The sequence below is a fragment of the Cetorhinus maximus genome, chromosome 7 (assembly GCF_964194155.1).
Source record: "Cetorhinus maximus chromosome 7, sCetMax3.hap1.1, whole genome shotgun sequence".
Lineage (NCBI taxonomy): Eukaryota > Metazoa > Chordata > Chondrichthyes > Lamniformes > Cetorhinidae > Cetorhinus > Cetorhinus maximus.
The window spans coordinates 8,856,142-8,884,055 of NC_135885.1; the positions used below are offsets into that span (position 1 = coordinate 8,856,142).

At 45.8% G+C, this 27,914-nt stretch overlaps 1 protein-coding gene across 1 annotated transcript; it reads left to right on the forward strand.

Moving 5' to 3' along the window:
* The first annotated feature begins 841 nt into the window (after positions 1-841).
* Positions 842-20,770, forward strand: aqp11 (aquaporin 11). Its single transcript, XM_078544806.1, has 3 exons — positions 842-1,693; positions 10,112-10,228; positions 19,068-20,770. The coding sequence occupies exons 1-3, from the start codon at positions 1,057-1,059 to the stop codon at positions 19,160-19,162; spliced, it is 849 nt and encodes a 282-aa protein (XP_078400932.1). The 5' UTR covers positions 842-1,056; the 3' UTR covers positions 19,163-20,770.
* The last annotated feature ends 7,144 nt before the right edge of the window (positions 20,771-27,914 follow it).

Consider the following 27,914-nt stretch of genomic DNA (forward strand, 5'->3'; position numbering starts at 1 on the left):
CCCCCTTCATCACCCCCCCCTTTAACTCACCCCCCCTCTTCACTCACCCCCCCTTTAACTCACCCCCCCCTTCACTCACCCCCCCCTTTAACTCACCCCCCCTTCACTCGACCCCCCCATTAACTCACCCCCCCTTCCCTCAACCTCCAGCCCCTTCATCACCCCCCCCTTTAACTCACCCCCCCGCTTTAACTCATCCCCCCCTTCACTCAACCCCCCCCTTCACTCAACCCCCCCTTCACTCAACCTCCAGCCCCTTCATCACCCCCCCCATTAACTCACCCCCCCCTTCACTCAACCCCCACCCCATTAACTCACCCCCCCTTCCCTCAACCTCCAGCGCCTTCATCACCCCCCCCCCACTTTAACTCACCCCCCACCCCCTTCCCTTCACTCGACCCCCACCCCCTTCACTTCACTCGACCCCCACCCCTTTAACTCACCCCCCCCTCTTCACTCATCCCCCCACCCCCTTCCCTTCACTCAACCCCCCCACCCCCTTCCATTCACTCGACCCCCCCCACCCCCATCCATTCACTCGACCCCACCACCCCCTTCCATTCACTCGACCCCACCACCCCCTTCCATTCACTCGACCCCCCCCACCCCCTTCCATTCTTTCGACCCCCCCCACCCCCTTCCATTCACTCGACCCCCCCCACCCCCTTCCATTCACTGGACCCCCCCCACCCCCTTCCATTCACTCGACCCCCCCACCCCCTTCCCTTCACTCAACCCCCACCTCCGCCAGCTCGCACTCCACACCCCCACCGAATCGCACTACTCATCACCCTCCCCTCACCCCACCCCCCCATTCAACTCACCGCACACAACCCCCCCCCCAAACTCAGCCCCTGCCTCGGCTGACCTTCAGCCAGACATCGATCCTAACAAACTCGCCCCTCCCAGCTCACCCATCCCCATTCACAACGACACCTCCCCTAACTCACCCCAACCCCCCCAATTCCCCTATAATTCACTCCCCGACAGGCCTGAATCCGGCCGCTCACCCATCAGGTGGTTTCCTGGCCTGAGCTGCACTGTCAGTGGCGGACGATGCAGGATGCTTCGGTTTCATTTGGTGTCTTGGCTGGCGCAGTGACGGTGTGCCAGGTGCTGCGCCGCACGGCCAAGGAGCTGCTGTGGCACCGGCGGTGGTCAGAGGGGAGGCAGAGCCATCCGAGGCCAGACCCCGTATCCCTCGAGGTGGCAGTGGAGCTTTTCTCCACCCTGCAGCTGTGCGTCTGCACTCACGAGCTGCGGCTCCTGGGGGCCTCAGGGTTGCTGGGGCGGATTTCGGGGCTCGGCATCACCTACCTCATAACCCTCGTCCACCTCAGCACCTTCGGCGGCGCGAGCTGCAACCCGGTGAGCTGCCTGGAGCAGTTCCTTTGCGACCAGATCAGCGGGCAGGTGGCGGCTGCCAAGGTGCTGGTGCAGTTTGGAGCCGCTGCGGTGGCCCGCTGGCTAACAGAGATGGTGTGGGCCCTAGGCATGTCGGACCTGCATTGGCACCATCGCCTGCGCCAGTATGAATGCACCTCGACACTGAACACCACTGCCAGCAGCGGTCTGGTCATGGAGTTCTTCTGTGCATTCGTTCTGAGAACCGCCCTCTTCAGAATTCAGTTCCTGAAGCAGAGGCACAAGATGCATGTGGTGGCGGCGCTGATCACCTTCCTCGTATTTGCAGGTGGGTACAGTACAAAACCCACCACTTTGGTCACAACCATTTAGCCAATCACCAACCCTCCATTTCCATTACTGTCGATTTTATTTCTCTTTGCATTCGTTTCTCGGGAAGAGGGCATCGCTGGCACGACCAGTGTTTATTGTCCATCAGCGAGTTGCCCAGAGAAGGTGTGGCTGGGCCTTGTTCTTGAACTGCTGGTAGCAGCTTGAGACAACTGAGTGGCTTGCTAGGCCACTTAAGAGGGCAATTTGGAGTTAAGCGTGTTAAAGAAAGGACATGCATTTATGTAGCGCCTTTCTCACCCTCAGGACCTCCCAAAATGCTCTACAGCCAACAAAGTACTTTTGGAGTGTAGGCACTGTCATAATATAGGAAACACAGCAGCCAATTTGCTCACAGTAAGCTCCCACAAACAGCAATGTAGTAATGACCAGATAATCTGTTTTTTGATGTTGATTGATTTGAGGGATAAATATTGGCCAGGACGCTGTGAATAACTCCCCTGCTGTTCTTCAAAATAATGACCGTAGGATCTTTTACATCCATTGGAGAGGTGGCCTCGGTTTAACGTTTCATCTGAAAGATGGTACCTCTGACTTTGTGGCACCCCCTCGGTACTGACTGGAATGTCAGCGTTGATTACGTGATCAAGTCCCATCTTTGCTTTAAGGGCATTTGATTGTAGAATCTACCCACTCGGCAGCCCTGGCTGAGGTCAGTTAGCCAAATACAGCTGCTGGGATCATGCCTGGCACCGTCTACTCTGGCTGCCCCCTGTGTAAGTCATCAGGGGGAGGTGCTGAGCAAACTGATCCTCATTTACCATCCCTGAGACCAGCCAGCGTTCCTTGTCCTAGACAGCGACTCCTGCTGGAAGTGGATTGATGTGGATGTCTAAGGATGGTGCGACTGCAATAGTTCAATAGTCCCAGCCCTTTCCAGGTTGATGTGAAGATTTCACACTTGGTTCAGGTACCTGAATCTTTCTGTATCGCTAGAGCCCTGGGGATAACGCCCTCAGAGAGCGGGAGGAATATTGGAACAGGAAAAAGCCATTCAGCCCATCGAGAGCCTGTTCTGCCATTCAATTAAATTGTGACTGATTAGTGTCTTAACTTCATCCACCTGCCTTGGTTCTCTAACCTTTAATACTCTTGCCTAATGAAAGTAAGGTTGGAAAATACGAAAAAGAGAAAGTGAATACCTTGTGAAACTGAAAAAAAATTGCTGGTAAAAATTGCTGCTACAGTTTATTTCTTGAGTTAAAAAGGTATTATTTGCTACTCTCGATTATAAGTTGAACAGTGGGGGAAAACACATTGATTAACAGTTATATATTATATATACAACAGCTATTGTTGTAAGGTTGAATAGAAACTTGCTGAAGGATTAAAGTCTGGTCAGGTTTTTAAAATTCATTCTTGGATGTGGGCTTTGCTGGCTGGACCAGCATTTACTGTCCATCCCTAATTGTCTTGCTGGGCCAAGTAAGGATGGCAGATTTCCTTCTCTAACGGGCATTGAGTTTTTAATAACAATCAACAATGGTTTCATGGTTATCATTAGATTTTTAATTCTAGATTTATATTGTCTGCCATTGGCAGGATTTGAACCTGGGTCTCCAGAGCATTACCCTGGGTCTCTGGAATACTAGTCCAGCAACAATACAACTATGCCACCACCTCCCCCACAAGCTAATTGCTGAACTAATAATCTAATCATCCCCAGGTGGAATTTTGATTCCATCCCCCACTCTGAAGGTTTAAACAAATATTCTGATGTTGTTAATAGTGGCTGTTTGAGGAAATCGCTAAGTTGCTTTTTAATTTCTTCGCAGCCTCCAATTGCCTCCTGCAGGGGAAAGCAGGTAGTGCTGGGTTGTCGGACTATTGGAGGGCATTGTCAAACTTTCGAATTATAAAGTTGGGATTCATAAAGGAAGATAGATTTGGCATTTATGTGGTGTCTTTCATGACCTCAGATGTCCCAAAGCTTTTCACAGCCAATGAAGCAATTTAAGTGCAGCCCCTGTTGTAGGGGAAAAAATCTGCACACGGCAAGCCCCCCAAAACAGCAATGTGATAATGACCAGATAATCTGTTTTTAGGGATGTTAATTCAGTGATAAATGTTGGCCAGGACACCAGGGAAATCTCTCCTGCTCTTCAAAATAGTGTCGGGAGTTTTTTTTACACCCAACTGAGAGGGCAGATGGGGACCCTTGGCTTAACGTCTCATTTGAACTGCGTGTTGCACTGTTCACGCTAAGAGGTGCTGGTTCAGTGCAGAGCTGAAATCATTCATTCGAATAGCCGGAACATTTGTATGCGTATACTGTGTGGAGGCAGAATCAGATCCCCACAGGAATCCAGGAGCAGTTGGAGCAGCGGCCGCTGTGTTCGCTAGTCAGTGATGCAGCAAATTATATTTGGAGCACAATTGGGGTTCCGGAATAAATGCAGGTTTGGCCTTTGTTATGACCGACACTCAGAATTACAAAGAGTGCACAGTGTAGATAGAGCCATTCAACCCAAATGGTCTGTGCCAGTCTTTATGCTCCACAGAATCCTCCTCCCACTCCTCTTCCTCTCAGCCTATCATCAAATCCTTCCCATCCTTTTTCCTTCATGTTTTATCTAGCTTCCTCTTAAATGCATCTATGCATTTTGCCTCACCTGCTGCTTGTGGTAGTGAGTTCCACATTCTCACCATGCTCTGGGAAAAGAAATTTCCCCTGAATTTCCTATTGGATTTATTGGTGACTGTCTTATATTGATAGTCCCTGGTTTTGGTCTCCCCCACGCGTTAGGAAACACCTTCTCTACGTAAGAGAGTTGTTGAGAGTAATGTGAGGTCTGAGTGGTTGGCTTGAAAGTATATCCTGCACCAGGCTTTGTGAGAGAGAGCTCTGCTGTTTACCTGCGGTGTGCGCATTCCACCAATGACACATGGTCCCCTGCAGGACTGCTGCTCTGCTGTCTTTGATTCTGATCCTCAACACACCATCCTACAGTGCCATTCTGAGGGCACCAGCTGCTCCTCAACACCTCGTTCATCTGTGAGTCAAGATGTGCTATTCGACTGTGGTAGGTATCATGGTCCAGCGTGATCCTGTCCTGGATGTCAGCATATACCCATTTTCCAGCTGGATATATAAGATCCTAGCCAATCCTGTCCCCTTCTCAGTCCAACACCAACCCCTACCCAAAATCCAGCTGCCTTAAACCCAATTGCTGAACCTAAACCGCAACTTGCAGCTATAAAAGACTAACTCAGCACAGAGCAGGAATTAAACCTGGGACTGTGTTGGTCAGCACCACACATGATGGGCATTTCTGTTTGTCGTTGCAATAGACGCTTTGAAAGTGTAGATATCAGCTGTGCCCAGTGACCACACCCCCCCTCCTCCTTTTTAATATTGGCTCTGACCTCTCTTTCTACCACCCACAAGCCTTTTAGTTTTTGCAGACTGGTGTAGCAGCTGTATGATAGATGGGTGGCAAGGAAATTAAATCCTACTTGCCATGATTAATCATGGTGATAGTTTATATTCAGCAGAGGACGCATTGATGTATCGGTATTACCGAGCTCCCTGAGAGGGCAAAATCTCCAATCACCCAAACCTCCACAAAACATTCCATCTTTAGTTTACCTTTGTTTAAAAGGCCTTTTGTCCCTTTGGTACCACATTCGCTTTAAGACTAGTTGTCTTTGTTTGCTCTGAACTTTCCTGTGCTTATTTTAGCCATGCTTCTGTTTACCTGCCTGTCTTGTGTTGCTATGGAGCAGGATTCTCTTGGATCAGTGAAAAACTGATTCACATGCAGACTTAGGAGAGCGCAGGCTTTTTATCTTATTCTTTCCCACTTCCAACTCCCCCCGTCTCCCCCAGTTTTCTTCTCATCTTGTATGAAGGAGTTGCCTTCATACAAGGAGTGAATTCACATGGTGAGTGTTGGCAGGCTATTCCACAACAAGTGCTTCACAGACTGTTAACTCACAGTTAATACTGTGTGCTGTGAAAGGATGGGTCATTTGAACAACTGCATCTTCCTATCCTCATGGCACTGAAGTCAATTGCAAAGAACCTGGTACCATCCCATCTACATTCAGAGCCAACCCCCGCCCCCCCCAACAAAGTTGCAATGGTGCGGTGCTGAAGGGGTGCTGCCTTTTCACGTCAGACGTAAAACCGTGTTTGGGCCCAGAGTGACCAACCATCCTGGATTTTATGGGACCGTCCCGCATTTGAGTCAGGTGTCCCATGTCCTGGTTTGATTGGTTCTGAGACACAGTTTGTCCCATAATTCAGACCTTTAAATCTTAAATCTTCTTGTTGAAGCTTTTCATCCTGCACTCATCAGGACAAATGCAAGAATACCAAGCTTCAAACTGTCACAACAATTTATACTACAGGAGAAAAAGGTGCTGATTGGTTGGCAAATCAGCTCTGGCTGAGGCATTGCCATGGAGAAAGCAACGGGGAACTATAGTTTGCCCAAGCTCCTGGGTAATTCAAAAAAGGCGCAAGGCTTGAACATATTCCTTTTGTTTGCAGAGAATGGGTTCCTGCGAATGAAAGTATATTGCTTGATTAACATCTACTCCTAAACCAGTACCTCAACACAATAGGTGATCTACATGTTCAGGAACAGGCTTTGTGTTTACCATGTTTGACCAAAAAACAACAGTGACTACACTGTTGCTTTTTAAACACTTTGAGATGCTCTGAGGAAGTCCCTTTGTTGAATTAAGCATCGCTGAGTTGGACGTTCGCTTGTTATGGCTTTTTGTACTTTTTTGGAGGGATGACGGGTGTGGGCAGGGATTTAAATCAAAATTGGTGTAATTAATGGCGTCATTATCTTTTCCAACTCCTTCTCCCCCCACTGCTGAATCTTGCTGGTTTGGTTCCACAGATGGTGTTAGAGTCATAGAGTCATCACAGCACAGAAGGAGGCCATTTGGATCATCAAGTCCATGCCACACTTGTAGAGCAATCCAGTCAGTCCCATTCCCTTGGTCAAACCCCGTAGCTCTGCAAGGTTATTTCCCTCCAGTATCCACCCAATTTCCTTTTGAAATCATTAATAGTTTCTGTTTCCGCCACCCTCATAGGGTTTCAGCGGGTTCCAGGCCATTATTATTATCACATTGCTGTTTCTGGGATTTTGCTGTGCACTGGTAGACTGCCGCCTTTCCCTATCTTCTTCTTAGGCAGTCCCTTGGGATCGGGGATGACTTGCTTCTGCTCCAGTTGAATGGATTTTGAGATGCAGACTCTGCCATGTGTGAGGCAGGTGGTGCTTGAAGGGTTGAGTAGATGAGTTATGTGCTCTCTCTCTCTCTGACTTCACCTCTGCACATTCCCGACAAAGTCTCTCAGTGTGTTTGGTGCCTTCCCGAATGAACCTCTTCCATTTTGGTTGGTCAGAAGCCAGGGACTCCCATGAGTTGCCGGGTACGTTTGACCTCTTCGAGGGATGATTTGAGGACATCCCTAAAGCGTTCCGCTGCCCACCTGGTCGTCTTCCACCTCGACCGAGTTCCGAGCTGAGTGGCTGCTTCGGGAGTCCGGTGTCGGGCACACGAATGACATGTCCCACCCAGCGGAGCTGGTTTTGACTGATTAGCAGCTCGATGCTGGGCAAGTTGGCTTGGGAGAGGGAAGCTGCTGTTGGACTCCCTTTCTTGCCACCAGGTTTGGAGGATCTAGCGAAGGCAACACTGGTTGTATTTCTCCAGTGCTTTGAGGTGCCTGCTGTGAAGGGATGGGCCATTTGAACAACTCCGTCTTCCTATCCTTGTGGCACTGAAGTCAATTGTAAAGAATCTGGTACTATCCCATCTGGGCAGAGACCAGGTGCCAGAAAGCTGGTTAAAGCTGAGATTCTTACTCTGGAATCTGAAAACTGTGGGCTCAGCTTCCCCATGCCCCCCCCCCCCCCCCCCCCCCCCCCCGCCTCAACGAAGGTACGATGGTGCAGTGCTGAAGGAGTGCTGCCTTTTCACATCAGACGTAAAGCCACGTTTGGGCCCAGGGTGACCGACCATCCTGGATTTTATGGAACTGTCCCACATTTGAAGCAGGTGTCCCATGTCCTGGGTTTGATGGGTTCTGGGACACAGTTCGTTGCATAATTCAGATCTTTAAACTTTGTGCATGCGCAGCCCGCACCCACGCTCCTCCCGGCAGCCCAGTCAGAGCTACCCCTCCCCTCCCCTCAGCTCTCACGGGTTCACCATGCCAGCGTGTCCCTTAAATTTTTCCTGGATTGGGCAATTGTGTAAAATCCCGCAGCAATATTTGAAGAATAGTAGGGAGGGAGTTTTCCTGATCAACATTTGAATGTTGCTGAAAAGAGAGATATGTTGCTGAAGCTTTTGGTCTTGAACTCATCAGGACAAATGGAAGAATGCCAAGTTTCAAACTCTCAGAATCACAGTATCTTTACGGTGCAGGAGGCAATTCGGCCCATCGAGTCTGCACTGGCTTTCTGAAAGAGCACCCCATCTAGCCCCACTCCCCTGCTTTATCCCCGTAACCTTGCACATTCTTTCTTTTCGGGTAGCAATTGAATTCCCTTTTGAATACCTCGATCGAACCTGCCTCCACCACCCTTTCAAGAAGTTCATTCCAGACTCCAACCACCCTCTGGGTGAAAAAAATTTTCCTCACATCACATTTGTTCCTTTTGCCAATTATTTTGAATCTGTGCCCTCTAGTTCTTGATGTTCTCTTGAGTGGGAACAGTTTCTCACTATTTACCCTGTCCATACCCCTCAGGATCTTGAATACCTCTATCAAGTCTCCTCTCAGCCATCTTTTCTCCAAGGAAAACAGTCCCAACCTCTCCAATGTATCCTCATAGCTACAGTCCTTCATCCCAGGAATCATTCTTGTGAATCTCCTCTGTACTCTTTCCAACGCCTTCACATCCTCCCTCAAATATGGTGCCCAGAACTAGACGTGGTACTCCAGATGAGGCTGAACTAGTGTCTTATACAAGTTCAACATGACCTCCTTTCTATTGTACGCAATGCCTCTATTAATAAAGCCTAAGATACCATATGCTTTATTAACTGCTCTCTCAACATGCCTTGCCATCTTCAATGACCTATGTATGTATACCCTGAGGTCCCTGTGTTCCTGCATCTCCTTTAGAGGCTCTGCCTTTATTTTATACTGTCTTGCCACATCTTTCCTGTCAAAACGAATCAGCTCACATTTCTCTGCATTGAACTTCATCTGCCACTTGTCTGCCCAATTCACCAACATGTCCATGTCCTTTTGAAGTTCAAGACTATCCCCATCACAGTTGACAACATTTCCAATCTTTGTATCATCTGCAAATTTTGAAATCATGCCCTGCACACCATAGTCTAGGTCATTAATATATATCAGGAAGAGCAAGGGTCCCAATGCTGACCCCCTGAGGAACTCCACGACAAACCTTCCTCCAATCTGTAAAACAACCATTTGTCACTTTGTTTCCTGTCACTCAGCCAATTTCTTATCCAAGTGCCTACTTTCCCTTTTATTCCATGACCTAGAATTTTGCTCACAAGTCTGTTGTGTGGCACTGTATCAAATGCCTTCTGAAAATCCACATACATCACATCAACAGTGTTTCCTTTATCAACCTTCTCTGTTACCTCCTCAAAAAAAAAATCACAATAATTTGTACTACAGGAGAAAAAGGTGCTGATTGGTTGGCAAGTCAACTTTGATTGGCCGAGATATTTCCATAGAGGAAGTACAGTACAAAATATTACAAAATCTATATTCCCTATCTTACAAAATTGACTACACTGAAAAACACTGAATTGGCTGCAAAACACTTTTGGACATTCTGTAGTTATGGAAGATTATTATGTATTTCTTTCTTTCTTATTCTGCCTTTCTTGTATTGTAGAATAAATTTACTAGAAAGACCAGTCAAGCAGGCAAGATAAATGGGTTCAAGAGATGATTAGATGCGTTTCTCTGTGCAGAGAAGGGGTTGAGAAGTAATGGTGGGGGGTTTCAAAAATGGATGGAGTTCTTGATCCTAATGGCCTGTCCCTAATGGTTTTTGTGTTCTTACGATTTTTCTTTCTTCACTCACAGAGTGACAATCACATTCGGAGTTACATGTAAGTGTAAGGATGCCAGATTCCCTTCTCAAAAGGAGATCAGTGAACTAGATGGGTTTTTAATGACTGTCGGGGAGTTTCATGGTACTAGCTTTTAATTCCAGATTTATTTAATTAACTGAATTTAAATTCCCCAGCTGTAGTGGTGTGATTTTACTGCACATCTCAAAATCATTATGCTAAGCCTCTGGACTACTTGTTCAGCAACATAACCACTATGCCACTCTATCCCTATATGTTAAATGATTTTGGATAAAATGATTTTCCTCTTTGTGTTGTGCAGCTGGAGACCTGACGGGGGCTGTGTTTAACCCAGTGCTGGCCTATTCAATCACTTTCAACTGTGAAGGAAACACATATCTTGAATACTGTTTCGTTTACTGGCTTGGACCCTTAATGGGTAAGGAGACATAGCATCATAGAACTGTGACAGCCCAGAAGGTGGCCATTCAGCCAGTTGTGTCTGTGCCATCTCTCTGCAACGGCAGCTCATCTGGTCCTAAATAAAAACAGAAAATGCTGGAAAATCTCAGCAGGTCTGACAGCATCTGTGGAGAGTGGAACAGAGTTAACGTTTCGAGTCCACATGACTCTTCAGAGTAGCTCTGTTGTGGCTGCAGCCATCCCCTTGAACCATCCATCACACTCCTGATGAGTTTTGTAGATTGTGGAGAGGTTTTGAGGGATCAGAAGGTGAAGCATTCATTGTGAAGTACAGACAGATCACCCATGGTCTCACTGTGTGGTGGAACTGGCTCAAGGGGCTGAATGGCCTACCTCTGTTTCTAAGTGCTGTTGAACCCAAGTCTACTCTAAATCTAGCATATTCAAGCTGTGTTTTCTGTCTTGAAAATGGTCAGGGATGGAAATTAAATGTATCAAAGAAAGGACACTCACAGCCTGTTTTCACAAAATGAAGGGCAACTCTTCAAATCACCAGGAAAACTCTCAGAATGACATGGCAATGAAAATACAACTTGATTTATTCAGCAAGAAAAAAAAGATTTGCATTTATACAGCTCTGGAAATCCAAAAGTGCTTTGTTTACAGCCAATGACAAACTTTTTTTGAAATATAGTCACTGTTTAATGTAGGAAAAAGTTATTTTGAACACAGCAAGCTCCGACAAACAGCAATGAGATAATGACACAGTAATGTGTTTGACTGATGTTGGTTACATAATAAGAGTAAATATTAAGCAAGATGCCATGGGAGAACTCCCCTGCTCTTCTTCAAATAAGGCCATGGGATTTTTAAGCTTTATTTATTCATTTATGGGCTTTGGGCATCTCTGGATAGGCCAACATTTATTGCCCATCCTAATTGCCCTTGCGAAGGAGGTGGTGAGCTGCCTTCTTGAACCACTGCAGTCCATGTGGTGTAGATACACCTACAGTACAGTTGGGGAGTGAGTTCCAGGATTTTGACCCAGTGACAGTGAAGGAACTATGATGTATTTCCAAGTCAGGATGGTGGGTGACTTGGAGGGGACCTTCCAGGTGGTGGTGTTCCCATGTATCTGCTGCCCTCATCCTTCAAAATGATAGTGGCCGTGGGTCTGGAAGGTGCTGTGTAAGGAGGCTTAGTGAGTTCCTGCAGTACATCTTGTAGATGATACACAATGCTGCCACTGTGCGCAGTGGTGAAGAGAGTGAATGCTTGTGGATGGGGTGCCAATCAAGTGGGCTGCTTTGTCCTGGATGTGTCAAGCTTCTTGCGTGTTAGAGCTGCAATCACCCAGGCAAATGGGGAGTATTCCATCACATCCCTAACTTGTGCCTTGTAGATGGTGGACAGGCTTTGGGGAATCAGGAGCTGGGTTACTCGTCGCAGGATTCCTAGCCTATGTCCTGCTCTTGTAGCCACAATATTTATATGGCTAGTTCAGTTCAGTTGCTGGTCAATGGTAACCCTCAGGATGTTGACAGTGGGGGATTCATCGATGGTAATGCCATTGAATGTCAAGGTGCGATGGTTAGATTCTCTCTTCTTGGAGATGGTCATTGCCTGCACTTGTTTGGCGCGAACCATACTTGTTATTTGTCAGCCCAAGTCCGGATATTGTCCAGGTCTTGCTGAATTTGGACATGGACTGCTTCAACTGAGTTGTGAATGGTGCTGAACATGGTGCAATCATCAGCGAACATCCCTACTTCTGACCTTATGATGCAAGGAAGGTCACTGATGAAGAAGCTGATGATGTTTGGGTCTAGGACACTACCCTGAGGAACTCCTGCAGTGATGTCTTGGAACTGACCTCCATCAACCACAACCGTCTTCCTTTGGGTTAGAAATGACTCCAACCAGCGGAGAGTTTTCCCCTGATTCCAATCGACTCCAGTTTTGCGAGGGCTCCTTGATGCCATACTTGGTCAAATACGGGGCACAAGATACACCAGGCATGTAAGAAAGGCGTGTAAGAAATGCAAGGTTACAGTGATCATGGGGGATTTCAATATGCAGGTAGACTGGGAAAATCAGGTTGGTAGTGGATCCCAAGGAAAGGAATTTGTGGAATGTCTACAAGATGGCTTTTTGGAGCAGCTTGTGTTGGAGCCCACTAGGGAACAAGCAATTCTAGATTCCTAGAATTCTAGATTTAGTGATGTGTAATGAGGCAGATTTGATAAGGGAGCTTAAGGTGAAGGAACCCTTAGGAGGAAGTGACCATAATATGATAGAATTCACCCTGCAATTTGAGAGGAAAAAGCTGGAATCAGATGTAACAGTATTACAGTTGAATAAAGGCAACTACAGAGGCATGAGGGAGGAGCTGGCCAGAATTGACTGGGAGATGAGCGTAGCAGGAAAGACAGTGGAACAGCAATGGCAGGAGTTTCTGGGAGTAATTTGTGAGACACAGCAAAAATTCATCCCTAGGAAGAAGAAGCATACTAAAGGGAGGACGAGGCAACCATGGCTGACAAGGGAAGTCAGGGACAGCATAAAAGCTAAAGAGAAAGCATACAATGCGGCGAAGAGCAGTGGGAAACCAGGTGATTGGGAAGCCTACAAAGACCAACAGAGGACAACTAAAAAAGAAATAAGGAGGGAGAAAATTAAATATGAGGGTAAACTAGCCAGTAATATAAAAGAAGACAGCAAGAGTTTTTTTTAGATATATAAAGGGTTAGAGAGAGGCAAAAGTGGACATTGGGCTGCTGGAAAATGATGCTGGAGAAGTAGTAGTCGGGAACAAAGAAATGGCAGAGAAACTGAATAGGTACTTTGCGTCAGTCTTCACAGTGGAAGACACGAGTAACATCCCCAAAGTTCAAGAGAGTCAGGGGGCAGAGGTGAGTATGGTGGCCATTACCAAGGAGAAGGTGCTAGGAAAACTGTAAGGTCTGAAGGTGGATAAATCACCTGGACCAGACGGATTACATCCCAGAGTTCTGAAGGAGATAGCTGAAGAGATAGTGGAGGCGTTAGTGGTGATCTTTCAGGAATCACTGGAGTCAGGGAGGCTCCCAGAGGACTGGAAAATCGCTAATGTAACCCCCCTGTTTAAGAAGGGAGTGAGGCAAAAGACGGGAAATTACAGGCCGATTAGCCTGACCTCGGTCATTGGTAAGATTTTAGAGTCCATTATTAAGGATGAGATTTCAGAATACTTGGAAGTGCATGGTAAAATAGGGCAAAGTCAGCATGGTTTCATCAAGGGGAGGTCATGCCTGACAAATCTGTTAGAATTCTTTGAGGAGGTAACGAGTAGGTTAGACAAAGGAGAGCCAATGGATGTTATCTACTTGGACTTCCAGAAGGCCTTTGACAAGGTGCCGCACAGGAGGCTGCTCAGTAAGATAAGATCCCATGGTGTTAGAGGCAAGGTACTAGCATGGATAGAAGATTGGCTGTCTGGCAGGAGGCAGAGAGTGGGGATAAGGGGCTCCTTCTCAGGATGCGATGAGTAACTCACCTTCTGACTCCCCAAAGCCTGTCCACCATCTACAAGGCACAAGTCAGGAGTGTATTGGAATACTCCCCACTTGCCTGGGTGAGTGCAGCTCCCACAACACTCAAGAAGCTTGACGCCGTCCAAGACGAAGCAGCCCACTTGATTGGCACCCCACCCACAAACATTCACTCCCTCTACCACTGATGAACAATGGGAGCAGTGTGTACCATGTACAAGATGCACTGCAGGAATTCAGCAAGGCTCCTGAGACAACACCTTCCAAACTCAAGTTCACTACCATCTAGAAGGATAAGGGCAGCAGATAGATGGGAACACCACCACCTGGAAGTTCCCCTCCAAGTCATTCACCATTCTGACTTGGAAATATATCACCGTTCCTTCACTGTTGCTGAATCAAAATCCTGGAACTCCTTTCCTAATAGCACTGTGGGTGTACCTACACCACATTGAATGCAGCAGTTCAAAAGGCAGCTCACCACCACCTTCTCGAGCAACCAGGGATGAGCAATAAATACTGGCCTAGCCAGCGACACCCACGTCCCATGAATGAACAAAAAAAATCCCCATCTGGTTCACTATTGTCCTTTAGGGAAGGAAATCTGCCATCCTTACCTGGTCTGGCCTACATGTGACTCCAGACCCACAGTGATGTGCTTGACTCTTAACTGCCCTCTGAACCAGAGCAATTAGGGATGGGCAGTAACGATGCCCACATCCCATGAACGAATCTTTAAAAATTAATGCATATTCATCAACAACACAGATATAACCCTATTCGAGCCAAGGTCTTTATCTCTAGTTAGTTTGGGTTTGGTAGAAGGAGACAGCTCTTGAGAAGTTGGTAAATGCCTAAAATGACTTGCCTAAAAAACGCCCCAAGGATATTTTAAAAAATTCATTTGTGGGTGTGGGCAAAGCTGATATGAGCAGAATCTATTGGCCATCCCTAGTTGCCCTGAGAATGATGGTAGTGAACCACTGTTCTGAACCTCTGGTTTGATACGATTGAGTGGCTTAATCTGCCACTTCAGAAATTAGATGAGTCAATCATGTCGGTGTGGACGTTGGTGTCTCATACGAGTCAGACAGGGTAAGGACGACAGGTTTCCTTAGAAATTATTATTAGTCGTTATGTTAGAGGAATCAGGAAAAGAAAAGAGTGCCGAATGGAAGAAGAGGATATTGGGAGGGGGACCAAAAATTTGGTCAAGAGTGGAATCTAAGGAAGGAAGGTGAAGTGGGCTTGTCGGTGGCATCTGGGAGAGTTCCAGAATGGAGGATCGTACAGGGTAGGAAGGAGAAGAAGAAACCAAATCATTCAGGGCTCCCTCTCCTGATTATACCCCAGTGCACCCTGATGGAAGGCCCAGCTATGGGTGTCGGGTGAGGGTAGAGTCTGGCTGAGCTGCCATCTCAAGTAATTTAATGGCACTCTCTGACTGGGCTAGTCATGGAGGCACTGAAGGGCTGCCTGCACCCATGGAATAGTTCACAGGGAAGAGCCAACACTAATGGGGGAGCAGGGAAGAAACTCTAAGGTGAGGTACCTTTTGATTATCGCGCCCACCAACCCACCTTCCACCTTTTTAGCTGCTGTTGTGAAGCACTTTGGGGCATTTTTCTATATTAAAGGTGTTTTATAGATTTATGTTGTCTTATATTAAAATGTCAAAAGATTTATTTTTAGCCACATCTGGATCCAGTAAAGAGCTGCTAATCAGGTCCCTTTCTCTCTAGGTTAATTACCCGCCATTGAGTTAGTGTGAGGGCAATAAAAATACAAGCTGGAAATAAATGTGATTACAACTGATATTGGTCTTAGCAACTTACATCCTGGTCTGGCAATACCTCAATTTTAAAATTCTAATCTTTCTTTTTAGATCCCTCCATGGCCTTGTTCCCTCCCTGCGTTTGTAATCTCCTCCAGCCCTACAACCCTCTCAGATCTCTGCACTCCTCTAATTCTGGCCTCTTGAGCATCCCGAGTTTAATCTCTCCACCACTGGCGGCTGTGCCTTCAGCTGCCGAACTCTCAAACTCTGGAATTCCCTCCCTACACCTCTCTCTATCTCTCTCTCTCCTCCCTTTAAGATGCTCCTTAAAACTTAAATCTGATGATGTCTTTGGTCATTTGTCTTGATATCTCCATATGTGGTTTGCTGACAAATTTTGTCTGGTAATGTTCCTGCGAAGTGCCCTGGGATGTTTCAGCACATTAAAGGCGGGTTGTTACTCTAGGAACGGGTTGCTTTATTATTGCTTGGTAAGTCTGCTGTTAGCCTCACGATCGGTCGGGTGTGTAGGGCAGGCAGGGATCCAGTGTTTGCAGCACTGAACAGATCAGAAGACTCCATGCTCAGCTCCTGGCCTCTGAGATGGCTGACATTCATGTGGGCAGCAGTTGAGGAGTTACATGCCCGCAGTGATCGTGAGTTATTATGGAAGGGGAAGTGGTAGAAATCAGACATGCGAAGGCATCAGATGAGAAACAGGGATGGAACTCTGTCCTCTGTGGTGAAGCAGTCTGCAAACGATCACTGTCTGAGGTTATGCATGTAGTACAGGCATCTTAAGGCTGAATGGATCTGTGGAACTGTAAACCCCAGCAAGTCATCATCTTCAGGAAAGTGGACAGTAAATCTTGTAAAGGAATCACTCCATATTCAGGGAGTTTTCAGATGGCTCCAGCGTCTATTGCTATAAATGTTCCCACAGGAGCCATATTGCTTGCTGAAAGGTTTCCACTATGGCATGAGTGCTAAGGTCAGTTATAGTTTCCTAACTGCTGGTAAGGTTGAGATTAGCTGATTGGTTCTGGATCTGTATCTCTTGACCCAGTGATTTATGTACAGCTTTGATATGGGCATCAATCCAATCCTTGATAGATTGTCCATCTATCCTGTCAGAGGCATATACTGCCCTATCAGCTTCCTCCCAATTATCAGTGAAGTGATAGAGTCATTAATAGTTTTATCGGCAACCCCAACTCACCAATAACCTGCCCACTGTCGTTTAGTTCAGGCATTTCCAGAACCACTCTGATCGACACTGCAGGCTTGACCCAGACAAGGGCATGAGCTGATGCCAGAGGAGAGGTGAGAGTGGCTGCCTCTGACATCAAGGCAGGTTTAGACCAAGGCAGGCACCAAGCAGCCCTAGCAAACTGGTCAGGAGGATCAAGGGGAAGATCTTCTGATGGCTAGAGTCATATCTGATGGTCAAGGTCATATCTGCCCTGGTTGAAGGTCAATCATGACAGTCCTAAAGTATCACTGGCTCCATTGACCCAGCTACATTAAACATCTTTATTAATGAACTTTCCTCCATCAAAAAAATCAGGAATGGACTGTTCACTGATGTGTTCCCAAGCAAACCATGCCAGCCTACAAGAGGAGCAGGATAACAATCAAACTTGGGTTTACAAGTGGCATTAACACATGAGCATACAAGTGCCAGGCTAATGACCAGGAAAAATCCCAGCCACCTCCCCATGACCTTTGGTGGTATCACCATCGCTGACTCCATCCTGGGAGCCAGCAGTAGCCAGGAGGTGAAAAAAACCCTCTATTTCAGCATAGTGACTTTAGGAGCAGGGTAGAGACTGGGCACTGTGCACTGGGTGGCTCATCTCCTGACCCCTTAAACCTCTCCAGTACCTCCAAGTCAGATCTGTTCTCTGCAGCCCTGTAAGTTTCGGCACTTACAAGTATACTTGCACCTCCAAAGTATTTTAAAAATGTAATTAAGGTATCTGCCTCCAGCACCCTTTCAGGCAGTGAGTTCCGGTCCCCATTGCCCTCTTATGTGAGGAAAAGAATAACTCCTCAGCAGCCCCCCCAATCCTTCTAATTACTGTAAATTTATACCCATTGATTATTGACCTTTTTTGGTAACACTGTGTCTCCTGCCGGCACAAGATGGTCGCTGACACCTGTCTGCACATGCTCAGACACCGTTGACTTCATTGGCCAGAGCTGGTAGCAGCAAACAGCTCCTTGTTTAATAGGGATGCTGCCTTTAAACCAGTTCTGTGCAGGGGTAAAGCATATATAGGTCCTATACAAGCTGGAGCTGAAGCAAATGCCCACTTTGACGTGAAAGGCTAAATGATGCAGTGATGGACCGTTGGGAATGTCAGGGACATGGCCCCGATATAACGTGGGGGCTTGCCGTTGCCGACAACGTGAAGTCGAGAGAACGCGAGTTGAAATTTGCAATTGTTTTGTGCAGGTTACATTTTGCATGGTTTCTAATATATCAGTTAATACATGTGCCCTACCAAACCCATATATCCACAGCACACTGGAACAGAAAGGAGTGTGAGGATGATTTGAATGCTTATAAAGAGAAAAAAGTGCAATATTATGCATCTAAGGTGATTCACACCTCAGTTTGGGACTGCCTGTTTGACCAAAATAAGGTTGGACAGAAGATGGACTGTGGAAAATGAATAGACTTCTTATGTCTAGAGAAGTTAAGTTGTTTTGATTAAAAACTTTCTACCCTTAATGTCATCATTAGCACATTCCTTAGCTAATATCAACCACCGTCAACACCCCTTTGTCCTTTTGTCTATGACATCTTTGGCGACCTCTTCTTTGCCTCCACCTATCACTGGTCCTCTATCCAGCTCTACCTGTCCCACCCCCCCATCAACCAGCTTATATTTCACCTCATTTCTATATTTCTTAGTTCTGATGAAAAGTCATACGGACTCAAAACGTTGACTGTATTCCTCACCGCAGATGCTGTCGGACCTGCTGAGTTTTTCCGGCTATTGTTGTTGAAGTTGTTTTGATTAACTGGTGTTTTAAATCATAATTGCGTCAATCAGTGCGGCCATAATCTCCGCTGCTCACAATGACGTCACGGAGTGAAGGGGTACAACTGCGCATGCACCGCATTGGCAGCAAATGCAGCCTTCTGGTAAAGGAAATAGGTCCTTCCTATCCACTCTATCTAGGTTCCTCACAATTTTACACACCTCAGCCTCCACTGTCCCAAAGAAAGCAATCCCGGTCTATCCAATCCCTGGTAACATCCTCGTAAATCTCTTCTGTACCCTTTCTAGTGCTATCACATCCTTCCTGTAATATAGTGACCAGAACTGTGCTCAGTACTCTAGCTGTGGCCTATCCAATGTTTTATGCAATTCAAGCATAACCTCCCTGCTTATACTCCATGTCTTAACTAATAAAGGAACGTATCACGTATGTGCTGCCTTATCTTCCAATCCCACTGCCTTCAGGGATCTTTGTTCATGCAGGTTGTGTGCTTTTTCCTCATTTGCTCCCATTTTATCCTCTCCCCTTTCCTCCAGGTGCAATGACAGCTGTCTTGTTGTTTGACAAAAAATCTGTATCTAATACCGATGCGAGCACAGAAACACAGGAAGCTAAGGAGAAAAGAGCCTGAAGGGGCAGCCTGATTGCGCGAATGAATTGTGGATCTTATGGCCTTCAGGAGACCCTCAAAGGAATAGAAAGAGTTACTGTAATAAGAATTAATCTTTTTGTTTCAATCTTATCTGAGATCTTGAGTAATGAGAGACTGTAACGAGCAGTATTAATCAATTTAAATTTGTCTCATTTTTCGGGAGGGACCATCCCATTCAGTTTAAAAAGAAACTGAAGGCAAATTTTAAACTTTTTTATTGATTGAGTGTTGATGATATTGGGGGCACCTCCTTGGGAAAAGATTCCCCTGTCTGAATGTGGAATTAGCACGAATCACACCAGTGGATACAAACTCTGTTGCAAGTGAAGAATGCATATTAATGTCAAAAGTAAAACTAATTGGTTTCATTCTGTGGTTGCAAACACCATTGTTCCCCAAACTGGCACAACTGCTCAATCAGCCCAAAAAATACAGGCTCACCAATTTGATAAAATGCTTAGGGTACAGAATGGGTAAGAAAATAAGTAACTGGTCTCCCACCGGCTTTTAAGGAAGCCAACCCCAGTCATCTCAGTGATATGGATTGGATGGGTGGGCTGTTGGGGATGGCTATATTGTTTGGTGCCTAGCCCAGTACAGGCTCTCCTTTATCCCAAGCAGTCAAATGGGGGCAGTGCTGGCAGGGGGCAGGAAGTGTTGAATGTTTTGGCAGCTGGGTAAGGTACCGTGAGGTGGGTCTGTGCCTTCTAACCCCCACCCTTCACATACTGTGTTGCTGCAGATCAACTAATTGAGAGAATATTTAAGGGCAGTGGGCACTGAACCATCATAGCAAATAACTTTGGAGCTGCATTGGCACAGGGCTGGGAGTAGGTCAGTCCACACGCCTTGTGTCTACCCTCTGTGCCCAACAGGGTAGGGTAGGGGGTCAAAAAATATATAAGTATTTAATATCTAAACTCATGGCTATGAAGGACATGTTGATAAAACCTACTGATGTACAGGTGGAAACCCTGTTCAGTGTCACATGGAACTCCACAGATGAGAAAGTTTGCAGCCCTGTGCTGAGTCAGTAGATGTTAGTTGGGCTGCTACACTTCTGAGCCACGGAGAGACAACACAAGCCCATGATTGTTATCCAGTGACTATCCTGCTTAAAGATTACATGCGTGGAGACCTTGAGAAGACAGAACTGGGATCGGCTTGCATAGTCAGTCGACACTCACTGTCTAGGCTCACACATGAAGATTGATCACTTGGGCAAAGTTTCAGCAGACAACTGATGCTCACAGAACCATAGACTAGTCTCTGATTCAGCACCTTTTGGGGAGGGGAGTATTTTTCAGATAGAATATGAAAGTCTATTTTCTAGTTGTCATATGTAGTTTGGTGAACAAAGAACTTTATTAAACTGTCCATTTGGATAAGGTATCGTTATCGAGGACTGGTTGACTCTTGAGTGCAAGAGATTGCATTGGAGGGTGTTAACGTAGTTCAGATAAGATCAACTGCTTTATAGTTCCTGATTTACTTTTTGATAAATTTCCATAGCACATTCCGAACAAACATTCCTTGATATTGTGGAGAAATGTTCATGTATAAATTAAAACAAAGTTTAAAAATTGATCAAGATTAATTGCCCATTATTTCCAAATACTTTTTTTTATTCTTTCATGGAACGTGGGCATTGCTGGCAAGGCCAGCATTCATTGCCCAGTATGATGCTGGCCATTTCTCAGCTAATGGTTTGTTGAATGAATGTGATGGCCAAAATTATTGACTTGACAACTGCTGATGTGGAGGATAGTGGGGTTTTATTCACTGTGCCACATGCACCCATAGTTTTTGCCGATGCCCCTGTTTGAGATAGAGTTCAACTAATATTTTAGAAACTTTACTTAAAGGTCAAGGCAAACTATTTTGGTGCTGAGAAATGGACTCATTTCCAATTTGGACACCCAACCCCTGATTTTAACAACCCACCCGGCGTCATGAGGTGGGTTTGGATCGGACACCTGTTTTGAAGTCGACAGAGTATAATTGGGCAGGGTGCAAAATGGTGTCTGACCCAAACCCTTCCAGCCCTTCCGTTCCCATCAAGATGGTTAGTTTGAAATCGGGACTGGTCAGCATCAAGCACACCCAGGGATGGTTCAATGCAGAATGAATCTTCTTCTATGTTAGACTGAAGCCGATGTATGTTACTAAGAAGAGCTTCCGCTAGAGCACCCAATGTGACATGTTTACTTAGGAATCTGATTGAACTAGTGGTTTTGATGGCAAATGAGGTCCTTCTTGCACTGAGTTGAAAATTTCCATAAGAAATCAGGGGGCAGGTCAGGGTCATGACACCAAGAAAATGAAGCAATGCAAACAAACTACTAATTCTATAAAAGCTTTGGCCACTCATCCAGTGGGAATTGCTTCACTCACAATGTATGAACATCATGTACAGATTTAATCATATTATAAAGCTTACTAGTTACCATAACACCCAGTATATACACCATAACAAATATTAGTTGTTCCCAGATGAAAGGTTCTCATTTTGTACCCAAATTAAAAATTATTTCATTGGGAGATGTAATAACTTACGTGGCCCCCCTTATGAGTCAGAAGGTTGCAGGTGTTGAGTAGCATTGAACCAATGTTTTTACTCATTCTTCCTATTGAATGCAGTTTTCATAGTGGAGCTTTCATACAGAAACCAGTTCTCCAATATTTATTATAACAAGAACAAGTGGTGAATGGCAGACAATGAATCTTTACTGTAAGCTTGCTAATGGCTGGAGTCATTTCAACAAATGGATAATGCGAATGGTGACAGAAATTTTTTCATAACAGGTTGAATTATTAAATGGGTGAATGGAAGGAATTATTTAGAAAGATCAGTAGAAGCAATGTAGTGATCGATACAGCACTAGACTTGAACATGGAACATTGAGGTGGTGATCTGAGTGAAATGTTTAAAATGTCATAAGGCTTTGATGTAGGGAGATCTTATGGCAGAGTGATAGTGTCCCTATCTCTGGGCCAGATGCTCCAGGATAAATCCCACTTCAGGACTTGATGGCCACAGAAGTTGTGTTTATAAAGTGGTCAGACAGGTTGATTATCGGCCTGTAAATCCACCCAGTAGGCTTGATTGCAGGTGGTAAGAGCAGGAGAGTTTCCTGGTCAGCCATACTGCAGAAGGCAACAGCAAATCATTGCAATACTTTGCCAAGCATCATCATGGACCACTCCAATGGAAGTCGATGGTCAACTCATAGGGCATGGTACCTGAAGGAGGGGGAGGGAGGGTTTGATAGAACATACACAGAGAAACTGGTTGAGGAATCGAGAAAAATGGGGATATAAACCGCAAATTAGAGATGGACCATTCAGGTGTGAAATTTGGAAGCACTTCACACAAAGGGCAGTAGAAATCTGGAACACTCTCTCCCTAGAGGCTAGGGATCATTTGAAGCTTTCAGTACTGAGATTGGTAAGATTTTTGTTGGTCTAACGGTATCGTTGGATTATGGAGCTGTTACAACCCCAGCTGTTTAGTTAATACTGGACAAGTCCCGTTTCCCCTAGCAGATTGGTCAATTACCAGGGGGCACAGATGTAAGGTGATTGATAGAGGGATTAGAGGGGATATTAGGAAAATGTTTTTCATGCAGATGGTGGTAGGTGTCTGGAATTTGCTGCCCTGATTGGTGGTTGAGACAGAAACCCTCAACTCATTTGAAAAGTTTCTGGATGAACACCTGAAGTGCTGTAATCCTTGAGGCTATGGACCGGGTGCTGGAACTTGGGATTAGAATGGGCGGCTATTTTTTTTTCAGCTGCACAGACACGATAGGCTTAGTGGCCTCTTTCTGTGCCGTAACTTTTCTATGGGTCCCAATCAGATCCCAGAGTGAAACCTGGCTTGATAGATCATAACTTTTTTTTTGAAACCATGGAGGTAAGCTACTGAACAAATTCTCAGGAGTCTGCTGATGAATGTTTAATACAAAGAATAAAGTATTTATTAAAACAAGAAAAGTGAACTATATTACACCAGTCAAAAAGGTTGAAAAGATCTCAATACAAACACCAGAAGATGTTTCAAATTCCCATTATTCCTTTAACTCAGCAATATCTTTACAGATACATAAACCAATGAAAAGTTACCACTAGCTTGATACAAAGGCTTCTCACTTGGGACTGGTACAGTTGCAAATGATTTTCTTCTGGTGAATTCCTGAGCATTCACTCGATGCTTTTCACCCAACTTGTATCTCTCCCTGAGACACCCAAATACCGCAGACCAAACTCTCTGTTTCTTCAACTGTAGAGTGAACAAATGAATTCCCTAACTGTCTTCCAGTAGCACCTCTGCTAAAGTGAGCACTTTACTGAGTCCTATAACTGATTATTCAGCTAACTACTGTCCCAATACGAGAGCTTTAAACCCCAGCCTTTTCTGATACACGCTGAATACTCACTGAATATATACTGAATGCTGGAGTTCCCAACCTCCGAACTTCGGATTAAGGTAAGGTTGGGTTTCATCACATAACTAAAACAGCTAAATGGAGTTCAGGTACCACTCAGCCACGATCTAACTGAATGACAGAACAGGCTCAAGGGGCTAAATGTTCCTAGTATTGAAACATAAACAGTTAAGCAAAGTCCTGTTGAATTCCCCTTTATAAGTGTGTGATGAATCACTCAAAGAAACAAAAAAAAATAGAATACCACCTTTGTAGGACTTATGGGAGTCCTCTTCGATATGAATTCATCTCTGTATTTCACAACAAGACAAACAGAACGGCCAAAACCCAAGATAAAAGCTAAATACTGCTGAGTTTTCCCAGCATTTTCTGCTTTTGTTTCTGCCAAAACCCAAAATGTGCGGTGTTTTTACACTCAAAATTGCTGTGCAAAACAGGCTTTACTTTGATTAAATTTAAGGAGGAGATAGATTTTTAATTAGTAACAGGTTGAAAGGTTATGGGGAGAGGGCAGGAAATTGGAATGGAGGCTGAAATGAGATCAGCCATGATCGTATTGAATGGCGGGGCAGGCTCGAGGGGCTGAATTGCCTACTCCTGCTTCTAGTTCTTGTGTTCTTATTGATTGTCTGAACAATATGAACATTACTTACAACTTATTATACAGAAAGGCTTTAGGATGACCAGCTTGGATGTCGATGAAGACCCATGATTACACGTGTTCCAAAGAAGAGTCAGATTGGACTTGAATCGTTAACTCCATTTGTTTCTCTCTCCACAGATGCTGCCAGGCCTCCTGAGTTTTTTCTAGCCCTTTTCTGCTCCTCTCAGATTAGCATTTCCATGTCTTGGCTACTGCTTTTTTTTGGATTTAAATTCTGTCAAGTATTTGCTTTGTGTCACTTACAGAATTAAACGCAAGTAATAGACTCAAGTCAAATGTCTTGTTTTAGCTTGGTCTAGATCATAATCCCCTCCCCATTTGTTTTGTACTTTTTATTCAGTAGTTCATTTTTTTTCTTATTTCCTTTACTTTGCATTTGCTCCACTGCGATCCTGCCATTCACGCCTCTCCAATCACATCTTTTGTTTCTTCACTTGTCCCATTACCACTCCCTTTAGTTCTTCATCATGAAACCTTTTGTCATTTAATCGCTCTTTTGTTCTTCTTCCCCTCCCCCTTTTCACTTGCTCAAACCTATTACATTTCTCAGTTCTGATGAAGGGTTACAGAACTGAAACAAACTCTTTAACAGTCTGCCCAAGCCCGCCGACTATTTCCAGCATTTCTGGTTTTATATCTTGCTTTAGCTTTGACTTCTCTCTCTCTCTAGTCTATGCTTCCAGTGGTCCAGGCAAGCCTCAGTTACCTTACTCATCTGTTTTCCTCATCCATGTTGATGGTGAGCAATGGGAAGCTATTTGATGAGTAGGGGCTGCATCTGAGACCAACTCTGCGTGTACCTCGTGTCCACATGGTGCAGTGTCTGTGGTGATTCCCTTATTCCATTAAACTCCCAACCCCCACCAAGTCCCTACCCAATAGTCACTGAGGCTATAGTGACAGAGATGGCTCAGGCACTAAACTGGATAAAAACAAAAAACTACTGTGGATGCTGGAAATCCAAAACAAAAACAGAATTACCTGGAAAAACTCAGCAGGTCTGGCAGCATCGGCGGAGAAGAAAAGAGTTGCCGTTTCGAGTCCTCACATGAGTTTTTCCAGGTAATTCTGTTTTTGTTTTGTACTAAACTGGATCAGCCACATAAATAACATAGCTACCAGGGCAAGTCAGAGGCTGGGTATGCTGCAGTGAGTCGCTGATGGTCTGACTTCAAAAGCCTGTCCTTCACCTACAAGGCACAAGCCGTGATTGGGATCAAGTACTCTCCACTTGCCTGGATGGATGCAGCTGCAACAATGAAGCTCAATAACCTACAACCACACCCCCCACCCCAACTTCTCTCCCCCCACCACCCCACCCCGCCACCCACCTTAAACCAGCTTATATTTCACCCTTCTCCTAATATTGCTCAGTTCTGTTGAAGGGTCATGAGGACTCGAAACATCAACTATTTTCTTCTCCGCCGATGCTGCCAGACCTGCTGAGTTTTTCCAGGTAATTCTGTTTTTGTTTTGAATTTCCAGCATCTGCAGTAGTTTTTTGTTTTTATCTCTGTGTTTAATTGACTGCCACTCCTCTTCAAGAAATGCCTATCTTGAAGAAGTACTGCTCTGCTCTCCGACAGGATTTTCGTATCTCTCTTCTGCTTTGTTCACCTTCATTGCTTTCCATTTCTCTCCTGGTGTTTGACAAGGTGTTTACTAAAACCCGCTTTCACAGCCATATTTCCTTTCTCAGTGACTGTCTCCGTCTCTGACTTACCCCATGTGGATTTCAACTGAAATTCCATCCCTCTTGTTTCGAACCCACCCAGGATTATAGGTATCTCCAGGACATAAAACGTTTCTCGGACTGCTGTTCCCATTGCATTCTGAGATCCACACTCAGTGCCATGCGCCGCCATATGAACACACTCGACCTCTCCCTCCAGCAGCACCGCCGCACCCTTTTTCAAAGCTGCGCGTGCCCCCAGTTTCATTTTATTCTTCGTCTCATCCGACGCCTCAACAAGAAACTTTTTCTCTTTCTCTCAAGTGCTAAGGAACGCAAGCTCCAACAACTCATCGACACCAACACCCATCTAGGACCCTCCACCCCTGCTTGTCCCTCCGTCCCCACCCCACCTTCCAATCCCAGCCCCGGCCGTGTATTCACTATACCCCCTGACCTTCCCCTCTCCGATGCTGAACGTTCAGTGCTCAGCAAAGGACTTAGTTTCATATCCTTACGCCCTCATCTCAATGAATTTTGGGCTCAGCACGATGCTGAACTCTTCTTCCGCCGACTTCGTCTCTGTGCTCACTTCTTTGGGCAGGAGTCCTCTCCGTGTTCAACGGATCCTTTTACCCACCTCCAATATTCTCCCTCCACCTGGACCCCTCCCTCTGGATTCTTACCTTCTCTTGATCTTTTCATTGAGAACTGTCGGCGTGACATTAGCCGTCTCAATTTCTCTGCTCCTCTCACCCATTCTAACCTGTCTCTCTCTGAACTTACTGCACTCCGTTCTCTCAGGTGCAACCCCAACATTGTCATCAAACCCACTGACAAGGGTGGTGCTGTTGTTGTCTGGCACACTGACCTCTACCTCGCGGAGGCTGAGCGTCAACTCGCAGACACTTCCTCCTACCTCTCCCTGGACCATGACCCCATCACTGAACATCAAGCCATTGTTTCCAAGACTGTCACTGACCTCATCTCCTCTGGAGATCTTCCTCCCACAGCTTCCAACCTGATAGTCGCCCAACCTGCTTCTACCTCCTACCCAAAATCCACAAACAGAACTGTCCCGGCAGACCGATTGTGTCAGCCTGTTCCTGCCCCACAGAACTCATTTCTCATTATCTTGACTCCCTTCTCTCTCCCCTTGTCCAGTCCCTTCCCACCTACAGCCGTGTTTCCTCTGACACCTTACATCACATCAACAATTTCCAGTTCCCTGGCCCCAACCGCTTCCTCTTCACCATGGATGTCCAATCCCTCTACACCTCCATCCCCCACCAGGATGGTCTGAGGGCCCTTAGTTTCTTCCTTGAACAGAGGCCCGAACAATCCCCATCCACCACTACTCTCCTCCGTCTGGCTGAACTTGTTGTCACACTGAACAATTTCTCCTTTAACTTCCTCCAAATAAAAGGTGTGGCTATGGGTACCCGCATGGGCCCCAGCTATGCCTGTCTCTTTATGGGGTATGTGGAACATTCCTTGTTCCAGTCCTACTCCGGCCCCCTCCCACAACTCTTTCTCTGGTACATCGATGATTACTTCGGTTCTGCTTCAAGCTCTCGTCTGGACCTGGAAAAATTTATTAATTTTGTTTCCAATCTCCACCCCTCCATCATTTTCACATGGTCCATCTCTGACACTTCCCTTCCCTTCCTTGACCTCTCTGTCTCAATTTCTGGTGATAGACTGTCCACCAATATCCATTACAAGCCTACCAACTCCCACAGCTACCTCGACTACAGCTCCTCACACCCCACTTCCTGTAAGGACTCCATCCCATTCTCTCAGTTCCTTCGCTTCCGTCACATCTGTACCTTCAAAAACAGTTCCTGTGACATGTCCTCCTTCTTCCTTAACTGAAGTTTTCCACCCACGGTCGTTGACAGGGCCCTCAACCATGTCCGGCCCATCTCCCGCGCATCTGCCCTCACG